Raw genomic sequence first — 13252 nt, 5'->3', positions numbered from 1 at the left:
GTTCTGGTTATGGCGTGACTGCTGCTGGACTAGGCAGTGTGAGAATCAGCTGCGGCTGGGACCTGGATGATCAGAAGTAATGTAAAATAAGAGTAAATACTCGAGTACAGCTGTAGTCATGGTTACACAGTGGGTGACGCCTTGGTGTGACGTCATACAAAGGGGTATGAAATGGACCCTTCAGGGCGTGGCCGCGTGAATGCGCGTGAAAGGAGGAGGAGCCGGCCGCGCGCTCCCGTTTAACAGTCACGCAGTAGGGATCCGACCGGCCTAGAAAACACCGGCAGACCAGCAGAACGGCCCGAACCGGCAGAACACCGACAGACCAGCAGACCAGCAGAAGGAAACATGAGAGAGATAGTTCACATCCAGGCGGGACAGTGCGGGAACCAGATCGGTACCAAGGTAACGGACTGATGCTGAAACTCTACCGGAACTTTGTTTGTACATCCGAAAGTTTCCGAAGATTCCCGACAGGGAGAAAAATGTTAATAATGAAAGAGTCAGAACTGAGCAGCTGATCAGAATGTAATTACACAAACAGTTATTTTATTATTATTATTATTATTATTTTATTATTATTTATTATCACATATTGTTGTTATTATTATTATATTATTTATTTTTATTGTTATTATTGTTATATTTATTGTTGTTATTATTGTTATTGTTTTGTCATTATTTGTATTATTATTATTGAGGGACAGGGTGAGTTATGAACACGTCACTACGTCATTATGTGCTGATCATAACACACACACACACACACAACACACACACACACACTTTAATTCACGAAATATAAATGACAGTTTTTTAAAATTATAATTTTATATGCAAAACTGATCATTTACAGAATAAGAATACTTTTTTATTACATTTTAAAATAAAAAACGAGCCGACCAAAGCAAACAGAATATTATTCAGGTGGTTTAGGATCAACATCATCAGCTGAGAGCGTCCAAAGGTCACCGTCCATAAACTGTCAACTATGAAATGTCAAGAAATCTAATGTAACACAAGAAGCTGCATGCAGCGTGTCAGTCTGATCTGATCTCAGATCAGCGTGTCAGTCTGATCTGATCTTAGATCAGCGTGTCAGTCTGTTCTGATCTCAGATCAGCGTGTCAGTCTGTTCTTCTTCTTCTTCTTCTTCTTTGTTGCTGCTGTGACTCGGCTCAGTTCTGGGAAGTGATCAGCGATGAGCACGGCATCGACCCGGCGGGGAGCTACGTGGGCGACTCATCTCTCCAGCTGGACAGGGTCAACGTGTACTACAACGAGGCATCCTGTGAGTACTGACGGATCAACAGCAGCTGTACTTGTAGCACTGAAATGTGTCCGAGTGAAGACGACTACGAGACAGCGCCTCGTGTTTGACAGCTCTTCACACATGACGCTATCTGACATTTGAAAAAGATGGAAATGAACACGTCTGACTCTGAAACACTCTGAGCTGAGATGAACTCACCTGTCTCTGCTCAGGGTGGCCTCAGCGTGTCATCGAGCCGCGCTTTAAGAATGTATCGTTCAAAGTCTTCAGGTGTTTCCAACGTTCTGTTGCTCCTATCTGTTTGCGCAGCACATAAATTCGTCCCTCGGGCAGTGTTGGTCGACCTGGAACCAGGAACTATGGACAGTGTGCGCTCAGGAGCCTTCGGACAACTCTTCAGACCAGACAACTTCATCTTTGGTGAGAACCACCTGCTTTCATGAACCTGATTAATGCACAGCTCAGTTTCACATTCTAACGTTTCATTACACCACAGTGAGGAGCAGGGGGTGATGAACGGGCTCTGCCAGACCAGAACTATGAGCTAGAAGAGAGTAAGCAGTGCTGTATTTCTCTGTGGGTCCGTCTCTGTTGAAGATACTTCATTGTTTGGAGCAGCAATGACCTTCAGTAAACACACTGAGGTGTTTTATAAACCCCTGTCTCGTAGGAGAAGAAGCAGGGAGGTTCTAGATCTCACTCTGTCCTTCTTATACACACACACATGAAATAAAATCCAGCAGCCACGCTCTACGGGTCAGCAGTCGAGTCTGTGCACACATTCCCATCTGTCGTGGCGATCGTTTTACATTCCACACATGGATGTTCTCTGTGCTGATTGGTTGTCTGCAGGTCAGACAGGTGCCGGGAACAACTGGGCCAAAGGTCACTACACGGAGGGGGCAGAGCTCGTGGACTCGGTCCTGGACATAGTGAGGAAGGAGTGTGAGCACTGCGACTGTCTCCAGGTGAGAAGACTGATGTGGCCTTTTACCTTTTCATGTGTCCGAGGGAGGAACACTCTCATTGGCTGGGTTAAACCTCAGGAGGTGGAGCCATTTGTTGGCATCGTAGTCTTTTACAGGTCACATGGTACTGGTGTGTTTTTAGCCAGAACTTCACATTCATGGTCCCCAGAGGACGAAGCCTGCGTTTCATCATCATCACGGTCCTATCAGCTCTTTCATTTAACTTGTTCCCCTGAATGTCAAACCTCAAAACAAGAAATCTATAGCTTCATCCTCAGTATCTCTCCCTTCAGGGTTTCCAGCTGACTCACTCTCTGGGAGGCGGCACCGGCTCCGGCATGGGCACCCTACTGATCAGCAAGATCCGGGAGGAGTACCCGGATCGGATCATGAACACCTTCAGCGTCATGCCTTCACCTAAGGTATCAGGGGGGAAGACCCGAGCAGGGGAGCATGGTCTTTTTCCGTCACACCTCTCTGCATCACTTCATATGTGATCTGCTTTGACCCGTCAGGTGTCGGACACTGTGGTGGAGCCGTACAACGCCACCCTGTCGGTCCACCAGCTGGTTGAAAACACAGACGAGACCTACTGCATCGATAACGAAGCTCTTTATGACATCTGCTTCCGCACTCTCAAACTCACAACGCCCACCTACGGCGACCTCAACCACCTGGTGTCGGCTACCATGAGCGGCGTGACGACTTCGCTCCGTTTCCCTGGACAGCTCAACGCAGATCTCCGCAAGCTGGCCGTCAACATGGTGCCTTTCCCCAGACTTCACTTCTTCATGCCGGGATTCGCTCCTCTGACGGCGAGGGGGAGCCAGCAGTACCGAGCGCTCACCGTTCCTGAGCTCACCCAGCAGATGTTCGACGCCAGAAACATGATGGCTGCCTGCGATCCTCGCCATGGACGATACCTGACCGTCGCCACCGTCTTCCGCGGGCCCATGTCCATGAAGGAGGTGGACGAGCAGATGCTGAACGTCCAAAACAAGAACAGCAGCTACTTCGTGGAGTGGATCCCCAACAACGTCAAGGTGGCCGTCTGTGACATCGCTCCCCGGGGGCTCAAGATGGCCGCCACCTTCATCGGCAACAGCACGGCCATCCAGGAGCTGTTCAAGCGGATCTCGGAGCAGTTCTCGGCAATGTTCCGCCGAAAGGCCTTCCTGCACTGGTTCACCGGCGAGGGCATGGATGAGATGGAGTTCACGGAGGCAGAGAGCAACATGAACGACCTGGTGTCTGAATACCAGCAGTACCAGGAGGCCACCGCCAACGACGGGGACGAGAACTTTGAGGACGAGGAGGACGAGATCGTTGAGTAAGGAGACCAAACGAGCCCGGTAAACCTCTGAAAACAATGTTAGTTAGTTATGAAACACTATGACAACGGGTCAGCTCACGGTAACCTGGTCAGTGTGAACAACTTCAGATTTAGTTTTGCTTTTCTGATTAGAGACTTTGGACGATACTTCAAATCGTCAGCTGTCAGCTTAAATGTTTCCGGCTGACAGATTCTAAAAACACTGCTCAGTTTTTAACATTATACAATAACGTGACTCTGATGCACATTTTTAACTTTAACCACATCGTTATTTGTGCCCAACCCTGACCAAACTTTAACCACAGAGGCGGATCATGTCCATAATAACAGCTAAGGGAAGTGGACAGACCATATATATATTTGATATTTGATCCTGATCGGCCCTCTATGAATCTGTGTTTGAGTGTCTCTGAGTTTTGTACATGTGAGCACGTCGAGTGGCTGAAGAGTTGAAATTAAATCTTCTTTGCAGGCCGTGCACTGTCTGCTGTTTGTGATCTGTGTGTTCACGTATCACTCGCTCTGTCCCTCAGCTGTGTGTCATATGAAGTGTTCAGGTAATGATCCTGTTGGTTTATGAATGTCATACCTGAACTAGTATCAGATGGATTGTCATGAAAGCATTCATGGTCCCCAGAGGATGAACCCTACTGACTTTTCTGTTCTCCGTGCGACTCACCAGGAGCGTTCCACGAACGTTTTACCTGCCAGACTTTGTTACCTTCAATCGAGACGCTGCAGCTATAAATGTATTTACTTTATGTAGATAACTGGATATGATCTGATAATTCAGGTCTGAAGGAGTCAAAATGTTTGTGGTAACATTACAGTCAGAAACTTTTCGAGCTTCCTGTTGGCTCTGGATAAGAGCTCAGATCAGTTCTTAAATTCATTTTAGGCTGTCGGTAAAGTTCTCCGATTCCAGGCGTTTAACCAGAGTTGAAGTATTTTTTCCAAAGCATCAGGAGTCTGTTAATGCCTGAATAAAGTGTTGGCGAGGACGTGAAGCCGCCTCACTGTACTGACAGAATACTACATGAGCCTGTCAACAGCACGCTAAGCTCCCTCGTCCAGCGTTGTGTGTGAGAGTTGATTTCCCAGCAGTTCTGTTTGTGTTGTGGATTATGTCGAGAGCTGCAGCAGCCCGGACCTCAAAGACAAAAACTGCTGGGCTCATGTCTGTCGGCCTGAGCTGATGTCGCTGCATCTATTCAACATCTGTGGCTCTGCAACATGGAGCATTCAGCAGATTCATGTCAAACGACAATCAGCCCAGAGTTTTGATTTTAAAGCAACATTTTATAACTTTCCTCTGATACACTGACGTGATTAATGAAGCGTCAGTGTTCAGTGTGTTCTCTTTGTGCTAACATGCTCAAAGTTTGCTGCTGAAGAACTGGACAGGTCTGCTCAGAGCCTGGACCTCAAAACCATTCGTCACTGATCGCAGAGCTGCTCCGGTGTCTGAGTGGGGTCGAGTCCCTGCAGCAGGTTGAACCTCTGATGGAACGCCTGTCCACATACTTTTGTCCATATTGTGTGTAACTGTGCTGAACAGATGTAATGTAACTGACGTCTACTGTTCCTCCAACAGGAGCTGGGATGCAGACCGACAGCTTGACGAGCCAATCACGGAGCAGGAAGACAACTTTAGCCCAATGGATTAAAGGCGGAGGCGGGTCATTGTCCACAATGATCCTGTTGGATTAAAGCAGCGTCAGGTTAGGTCAGGCCGGTTTCTGTCACTGAATGAAGTCACATGTTTCCTGTATATTTCATTTTGTATTTACAGGAATGTTTTGTTTTCATTCTGAACAATCATACAAACTTAATGTTCTTTGACAGAAGTTTGAATCAGACGCTGAAACATTCTACTGTACATACAGTATTCACACACACACACACACACACACACATATATATATTAAAGTTTTCTAACACCGCTTTAAGATCCAGAAGACAGGTCAGGCTCAAAACAAAGAGACTGTTGCTGCGGGTGAATATTATGATTTTTATGTACCATGTCTTGCACAGACGCTTGTATTATTAATTTATATTATTCTTCTATAATTAAACAGGATTCACTGCAGTGCTCATATTTAACGATTAGATTTTAGTTGGAAATATTAATTTATTAATATATTATTATTATTTTCTTGTTAACTTGTGTTGAAATTCGTTGGTCTGCAGTGACGTCTCATTTATAAAGGGATGAATTCTTTTTAACATTTTGTCACTAAAGAATAATAATAATGATAATAATAATGATGATGTTTGAGCAAAACTCGGCTTCATATCTTTCACTTTTCCTCCTCGGTGTGTGAAGAGTTTTTTTATGTTTGTTTGACTAATTAACGAAGCTCGTCTGTCACACAAGAAGCTTTGAGATTTCTTTCTTGTTGCAGCATGCTGAAGAACTGCGACCTCTAGTGGTCACAGCTAAGAACTGACACTGTAAAACTTTGATCTTTTGTCATTCACTCAGTGTAAATATAAAAGTTTGATCAACTGAAACGTTCTAGTTTCTGTTTCCAGGTCTTATAAACACGAGATGTTATTAGTTGAATGAATACATGTTCTCAGGATGAATCGTCCTGTTCATTCTCATCCAGCTCATTTAGGATCGATTTGTTCATTTTGAAATGATCTTGAATAACAGTGTGCTCTTATTTTGAAATAAATGCAAAATGAGTGGATCAGTTTTATGATTGATGAGGTGTCACAAAGCCCCAGCAGCACCTGGTTCTGCAGTGCTGATGAATAAAGGTGATTTCAGCCTGTGTTTAAAGGACGCTTGATGTAAACAGGGTCATCATTTCTTTGGACAAAGGATGGTTCGTGTATCCTCTGAAGGAGACAGGAAAGGAAGCGAGGAACCATCCTGAATGATTTTCTGTAATTGTCGAAAGCAGCCACAAGGAGGCGCTGCAACACAACTGTTTCCATTTTACTGACTCCATGTCCCGCCTGATTTAAGCAAATCCACCTCAAACTGAACTTCAGGAAACGTGATGGTGACAATCTTAGACGTTTGCTAAGGCAGCAACTTTTTGAATATATGTTTTAGTCAATTAGCGTACCCGAGATAAGCTTCTGCCCCAAACGAGCAACCTCAGATAATAGGCTGCGAGCTAACGAGCAGGCTGTGATAAGTGTCCGGCTGGAACACGGCGGCTCAGCTGAGTGGATAATGTTAACGAGAACACCGCTCTGTGACCGAGACGAGCTCGCGTACGGCAGATGGTTTAATTGGCAATTACAGGACAAAAAAACGCTCCAAGTGTTTGAATATTCAGACAGGACGGCTGGTTCAGCTCAAAGTCGATTTCACTTCCATCACACAAACCTGACGCTGTTCTTGGTCCTTGTTCAGTCTACAAAAGAAAACCACCGCTAAACAGTACTCGAGTTGAGGGGGGATGGGGGGGGGGATGGCATCCCCCCTGGGGGAAAAATGGTCAAAATCATCCCTCTTCTAAAATGGTCATCCCTTCTTCCATCCCTTATGGCATTTTATCAATGCATGTGAAAATTACTTATATTTAACACTGGAAATAGAATTACCGTTCGACATTTAGGGGGGCTTTATGATAATCAGTCTATTACCTATGTCAGCGGTTTTCAAAGTGTGAGGCGCGCCTCCCTTGGGGGGCGCCAGAGGACTTCAGGGGAGGCGCGGCGGGGGAAAAAATAAAAATATATCTTACAAAGATATGTGTCTCATCACTGTGCGATGAAAACTCGGCCAGCTAGCCCAGAAAGAGTAGCAAAAAAAATCCACAAAATGACACAGTATGTCTTATCTTTGCTGTTTCGTGTCAAAAGTTTTATTCCAGCGTGAAGAAACGCTGCTAGTGTCTCCTGCTATGTCTCTGCTTTAGTTTGAATCAATCACGAAGCTCCTGGTTGTTACATAAAGACAAAGAGGCTTTGACAGTGAAGTGAGACCTCTTGCTGCGATACACTACCTTTGGGTTTACTTCATTCTGGATCGTCATTGGTGGGTCAAAGGTGAATGTGGGCGGTACTAATAGATTCTCCTGACTCTGATTGGTGGACAGGTGACAGGTGTCAATCATCCACACACTGTGTTGTGTTGGCCTTAGCAGCACCGCTAGCTGCTACCTGCTGCTTCGTATTCTTTAATACCGCTTGTTTCAAACATCGCGTCGTCTTAAAACTTGAAGTCTGCTTTCCTCCTCCTTAAATTGTGTTTTTTTTAAATTTTTTTATGATTTAGGATTTGCCATGTCTAGCAGGTCACCCTAAAATTGACTAGAATGCAGGAAATTGCATCTAAGAAATACAAAATTTCCCCCCCAGACCCCCGCTGGAAAATAAGTTACATAAATGAAAAATTTCACCATCCCCCCTGGTTTCATTTTACAACTCGACTACTGCCGCTAAAGCACCAATGAATACCTACCTACTGAATACCCCTCACCTTACTCTCCCCTTCCAAGCATGTAGGCAAAACTACTGCAGTGTACTTTAGTTTGTCCGCTCTGGGCTGCAGGGACTGTGAGGTCAGAGGTCAGCGGGCTCAGCAGCCTCTACATGATGGCAGAGGAGCAGAGAGTGAAGAGGACGCTGACGGAGGAAGCTAAGAAGAGAAAAGGAGAGAGTGAGCGAGCAAGAAGCCGCCGGACAAGAGTAAATGTGGGACTGACTTTTAGTGGTTGGTGAGAGCTTGGTGAAATCATCATGTGACCTAAATAAGGCAATCTGGTCACATGTGGGGAAGCTCCATTAACTCTGGTCAAAAGCTCTGGTAACACGAGTGTGCACCTTGAAAGTTGAACTTGAAAGTTGAATGAATCTTAAAGATTTGTCGAGTTCAAAGTTTCTTTCTGTTCACTCTAATGGATCTGGATGACTCTTGGTGTGTTAGGACGTCTCTGTCCCCGCTCTGTCTGGATTAATGTTTGCAATCTTCAGACTGACTGCAGTGAGGCGAACAGAAAGAACATTCAGCAGCTCACAGTCTTCTCTGAGGCTGCTGAAGACCACGAGCGTCTTCACAGAGAGATACAAAGACGTGTGCTTCAACGCAGCTTGCAGCTCAGTTATAAAGCAGTGAACTCACCACAGAACTCGAGTGTCCCGCTGTTATTACAGACAGTGAACTCACCACAGAACTCGTCCTGTTGAGCTGTGATGTCAATCATGCGATGGTCTGTGTAAACATATATTTATACACACACACACACACACACACACACACACACACACACACACACACACATGTTGTTGTTGTTGTTGTTGCTCATGTCAGTTCAGGATTTGAAGTTGAAGTTTGAAGCTTTCTAAAGGGAGTCTTTCTGCCCTCTAGTGGTCAAAGATCTCTAAATGCAGCTTTAATTATTGTAGCCACACTAATTACCAGTGTGGTGTCTCTCACACAACACACACACACACACACACACACACACACACACACACACAGAGAACTTTATCAGCATTTTTACAAATGGGGCAATTACCAACATGCCCTGGGCCTCTGAGCAGTTTTTATTGGAGCGCTTTCCATGTATGGTACAGGAGCAAGGAGGGAGGGGGAAGGGGGGACTTTTAATTTGGCGAGGTTCTCTGAGAGCTTCATGTGGGGACTGAATCTGAGCAGAGATTTGCTGCCGTGGTAACGGGGGGAGGAGGAGGAGGAGGAGGAGGAGGAGGGGAGAGGTACAGTAGCATGTAAATATAAGAGTGGGGTGAAGGGGAGGAGAGATGGGGGAGAGTCTCTCCAGTTTGAGAGGAGGGACGCTGGAGGAGCCGCCTCCATTCACCCGAAACACACACACACACACACACACACACACACACACACACACACACACACACACAGACACACACACACACACACAGTCGGTAGTAAAGGAAAGAAAGAGGGAAACCCGGGAGTGCAGCACGCTGAAGGGGAGAGAAGAGGAATGGGGCTGAACTAACAAGCCTGAGCGCGACACACACTCCAACACACACACTCCAACACACACACTCTGGTTCAGTCACAGTGTGGAGCGTCAGGCGGAGAGAGGAGGCGGCAGTTTGAGGAGAAAGCAGAGCTGCTGAAACACAGCCGTCCGTCTGCAGGAGCCGCCGGAGGCTGCCTGACAGTCCTGAGTCAGGGTGGACAGGATCCAGGCGGATCCATCTTCATGGACTGAGACCTGCTGCAGCAGCCTGATGTCAGACCTGCAGACAAAACACGACTCATCATTGATTTCTCTCAGGAAGGAGGAAGTTTAGTGATCCGGACTGCAGACCGAGTGATTCCTCACAAACTGTAGGATTACAAACAAGTTCTGGATTGTGACACTTTAAAGGGACAAGTCACGGACCAGCAGACAGCAGGATCACAAACACTTTAAATGTGGACAACCTGCCTGACAACCACATTGGGAATTATTTTGATTTATTCTAATTCTGAAGTCTGAAGTTAGAGTTTTAGTCATCACCTCCAGGGCACGAAGTTTGAGGGTTAGTCAGCTGTTCTAATCTGAGAACCAACAGTCTTTAGGAAGATCTCAGTAGAACCTGCAGAGTTAGTTAGTCCAGCAAGGAACAAGAAAAGGATCCACAAGTCGTGAGCACTTCGGACCGCTTTCACACTGTAAGTCACTTCTGCTTTTCACTTAACGTGATCTTTAAGTGGACTCCTGTTCTTCTCGGAGCACGGGCTGCTGACTCATCTTCTCAGACTGCAGGAGTTTCTCGTCACTCTCACAGCCGAGCGTTCACGTTTCAGAGACGGCTCAAACTGACCAGCTGCGACCGTCTGCTGGAAGTTTGCAGGAAAGTAAAAGCTGACAGTGACGAGGTAATGCAGCAGGATTTTGGCTCTGACCCTCGAGAAGTTGCACAGGCCGGCTTCAGGAGCCGCTGAATGGACCCGCCTGGTGAGATGTAGAGGGCGTCTGGGGATTGTGGCACCTGTTGCATGTGAGCGACTGTTTGATTTGACTCCAGGCTGATTTTCTGCAGTTTCTAATCGGCACTTTAAAGTAAAAGCAGACAGAGGAACTGTTCATCTGAAATCTGTTGCCTCAGTCCTCCACATTCGACAGCTGTAGTCTCCTAAATTAGTTTATATACTGAGAGTAACATATTTCAACACATTCTAGGTTCAGGCCGGTCGATCCTGCTTAAAGATCCACTTCAGGTGTCTCATTATTAAACTTTTCTCTGGTTATATTTAGGCAGTCAGACCTCACAGTTCTTAACATTTATCTTCCATCTTTAACCAAAGTGTTTGTGTCAGTCCACCAGGAACTCTCCTCTGCTAAATCTCATAAGATCAACTGAGCAACGTCCAGTTAGACTTTCAAAATAAAGCTTGCTGTGAAACGTTATATGTTCACAGTTTGGTTTAGACACGTCATCAATCATCAGCCACTCAAATCAGCCCTGATCTCAGGATCACAGATTTCTTTACAGAAAATCATCGATCGATCTCAGAAGAAATCAATGATGTAAAAAAGACTTTTGGTTTGACACGGCACACAAATCCATCTTCTCCAACCACACGTGGACTTTCTTGCTCTCTACATATTACACTACGTCAGCTGCGTCCAAACATTACTCCAGAAAAGATGCTAGAGGGGAAGGTTGAGCGTCCAGCAGAGCGGGTAGTGACCACACATGCCGAGTTCCTTTAAAGAGTCACTAATATGTGTTTTCTTCTCCGGGAGCAGGTCGAGCTGCAGCAGCTGTCGCCTCAAACCTTCCCATCAGCGAGAGACAAACAAAGCGCCTCCTGGTTTTCTTTCATTCAGCATTTGAAGAGCGAGATTTGTCATCTGGATCTCATGTGCGACGGGCGACATCTACCGACCTCTGTCGAGCCTCTTTTTGTTTTCCAGTCTGGTAGTTGAGTTCTTGTTTTTTTCTCAGTTCGTGGTTTGGATGTTTCAGTAAGAGCCAGAGGAGCCACAACCACATGAGGAAATTGAAATAAGGGCTAAATAATTGGACTGCAGAGTTTCTGGATGTGTCAGCTGAAGTCTTTGTAGCTGCTGCAGGATAGAAAACAGAGACGACAGCAGATGACTGAGACACTCCACTGGTCCAACTATGACTTCCATTTGAAAACGAAGGTGAGACGAGCGACTTTGTCCTGAAGTTTAAACGGCTTTGGGAATGACTGTAAACAGAAGATGATTGAGACAGAGCTGCTCCTCTCTCCTGAACAAGTTTTATTAGTCTTTCTGCAGCCAAGCTGTCCAAGACATCACAGCTTCAAAGCAGAAATCAGTTTGGACGCTGTGAACTTGAAGAGAGTTTATCTGAATCTCTGAGCGTTTGATTTGAGCGTCTGAGTAAAGATCTGACATCACTTCACTCTTTTCTCTTGTCACAGATCTCTTCTTCTTCTGTTCAGGACTTCAGAGCAGTAAAAAGAACTTTTGGTCCCACACCAACAAAGTATTTTTCCACAATCTGACATCATTTTTCTCGTTAGCCACTCATTAAGGAACTCTTCTCCAATATCAAGGAGGTTTTCCCGCCTGGCAGAGCTCCCTCTCTGAAGGATCTTTTAGTTTTGACTCGTTCTGTTGGAGGTTTTCAAGTTTGTTCAGGGACAGCGACACAGAGGAGGAGGCGTGAGGACGGCGTCCAGAGCAGAGTGTGTAAAAGTGTGTGTGTGCGGTTCATGTATTTGTGTGTGTGTGTGTGTGTGCAGATGCCACACTGCGCCGCAGACTGGCCTCATACTCACCCACATCACAGTGCGACGGCAACTCTGACTTACTTCCTGTTGCTCAACATCTGTTGTGCGTAAAATAAATCAAGCGGTCGGACACGAAAATACAAAATTCCAGCATCAACAAACAAAATTTCCAAATCTGTCGTGTGGACGCTGCCGAGCCGAGCTGGAGTTCAGACCAGGAGACTCGGTCTGAAACGTGTTGCTCTGATTGGATAATTACCCGCTGCTCTCTTCTTCTGTGGTTTTTGTTTTGGACACAGCAGGATCCTTTCAGTCCAAACGTTGAGCAGAAACACTCGGATGCTTTGGATCTTTTTCATGGATGAACACAAAGATCTTCGTGGGAGATATGAAGGCTCCAGAGCGCCGCGGCTTCACGATATGCTGACGATACACTTCAATTCCTCCAGACATGAGAACCGATGAATCTATTAGGACTTCATCACAGACTCACTTAACGTGAGCTCAGAACTATTTATTCTCCTGGGAACAAATAATTCATTTTCTTGAGAGAACACCAGAATCAGAACCTGCAGCTTCTGTCTTTGGACCGTTCAGCGACTCTTCACAAGACTTCTTTGGCAGAGGATACTGCACACCGTCACCATGCTCCCTGGAGGACCGGTGTCAGGTGGAGGGGGTCGCGGTGGCGGACTCTGCCTGCTCCGGTGGCTGGGCCTCAAGCTGTGGTCTCGTCGAGGGACCTTGGTGTTCGCCCTGCTCTGGTTCGGCTCTTGGTTGTTTCTGAACGGCCTGGTTCTGGTCCACAGGAGCATCCTGTCCGACTACTGCACTGACGACAAGAGCAAGCGGATCCTGCAGAGACTGGTGAGTCAGAAACACCTCGTACAAATGAGCAGAGAGAGAAGCTTCACTAGTTACTGACTGACTGACTGACTGACTGACTGACTGTTGACTGACTGACTGACTGATTCCTACAGTTCTGATCTGACACAAAGCCACTTGCTGGC

The 13252-nt window shown here is 46.2% G+C and overlaps 2 protein-coding genes across 6 annotated transcripts in view; both read left to right on the top strand.

Annotated features, from left to right (window-relative positions):
* Window positions 1–311: 311 nt before the first annotated feature.
* Window positions 312–5659, top strand: tubb6 (tubulin, beta 6 class V). Of its 2 annotated transcripts, none has more exons than XM_027273976.1 (7): window positions 312–405; window positions 1183–1291; window positions 1583–1693; window positions 2126–2241; window positions 2535–2663; window positions 2757–3571; window positions 5169–5659. In XM_027273976.1, exons 1-7 carry the CDS (start codon window positions 349–351, stop codon window positions 5239–5241), a joined length of 1410 nt encoding a protein of 469 aa, XP_027129777.1. In that variant the 5' UTR covers window positions 312–348; the 3' UTR covers window positions 5242–5659. The 2 variants fall into 2 exon arrangements, with proteins under 2 accessions (XP_027129777.1, XP_019125590.1); XM_019270045.2 differs by having other exon boundaries at window positions 2757–3593; window positions 5169–5210.
* Window positions 5660–9307: 3648 nt separating this feature from the next.
* dipk1c (divergent protein kinase domain 1C) overlaps window positions 9308–13252 on the top strand; it is a 29308-nt gene continuing 25363 nt past the window's right edge. Inside the window, exons 1-2 of one of the 4 annotated variants that reach the window (XM_019270041.2) lie at window positions 9308–10184; window positions 11266–13109. In XM_019270041.2, coding sequence (XP_019125586.2) covers window positions 12888–13109 — 222 coding nt within the window. In that variant the 5' untranslated portion in view covers window positions 9308–10184; window positions 11266–12887. Of the gene's footprint in view, window positions 13110–13252 lie in introns of all 4 variants that reach the window. The other 3 variants (XM_019270040.2, XM_019270042.2, XM_019270038.2) reach the window with 3 other exon arrangements.

Source organism: Larimichthys crocea, chromosome XXIII, assembly GCF_000972845.2.
Source record: "Larimichthys crocea isolate SSNF chromosome XXIII, L_crocea_2.0, whole genome shotgun sequence".
Classification (NCBI taxonomy): Eukaryota; Metazoa; Chordata; class Actinopteri; family Sciaenidae; genus Larimichthys; species Larimichthys crocea.
Note: the sequence above shows the minus strand (reverse complement) of the source record. Positions and strands in the feature narration are given on the sequence as shown.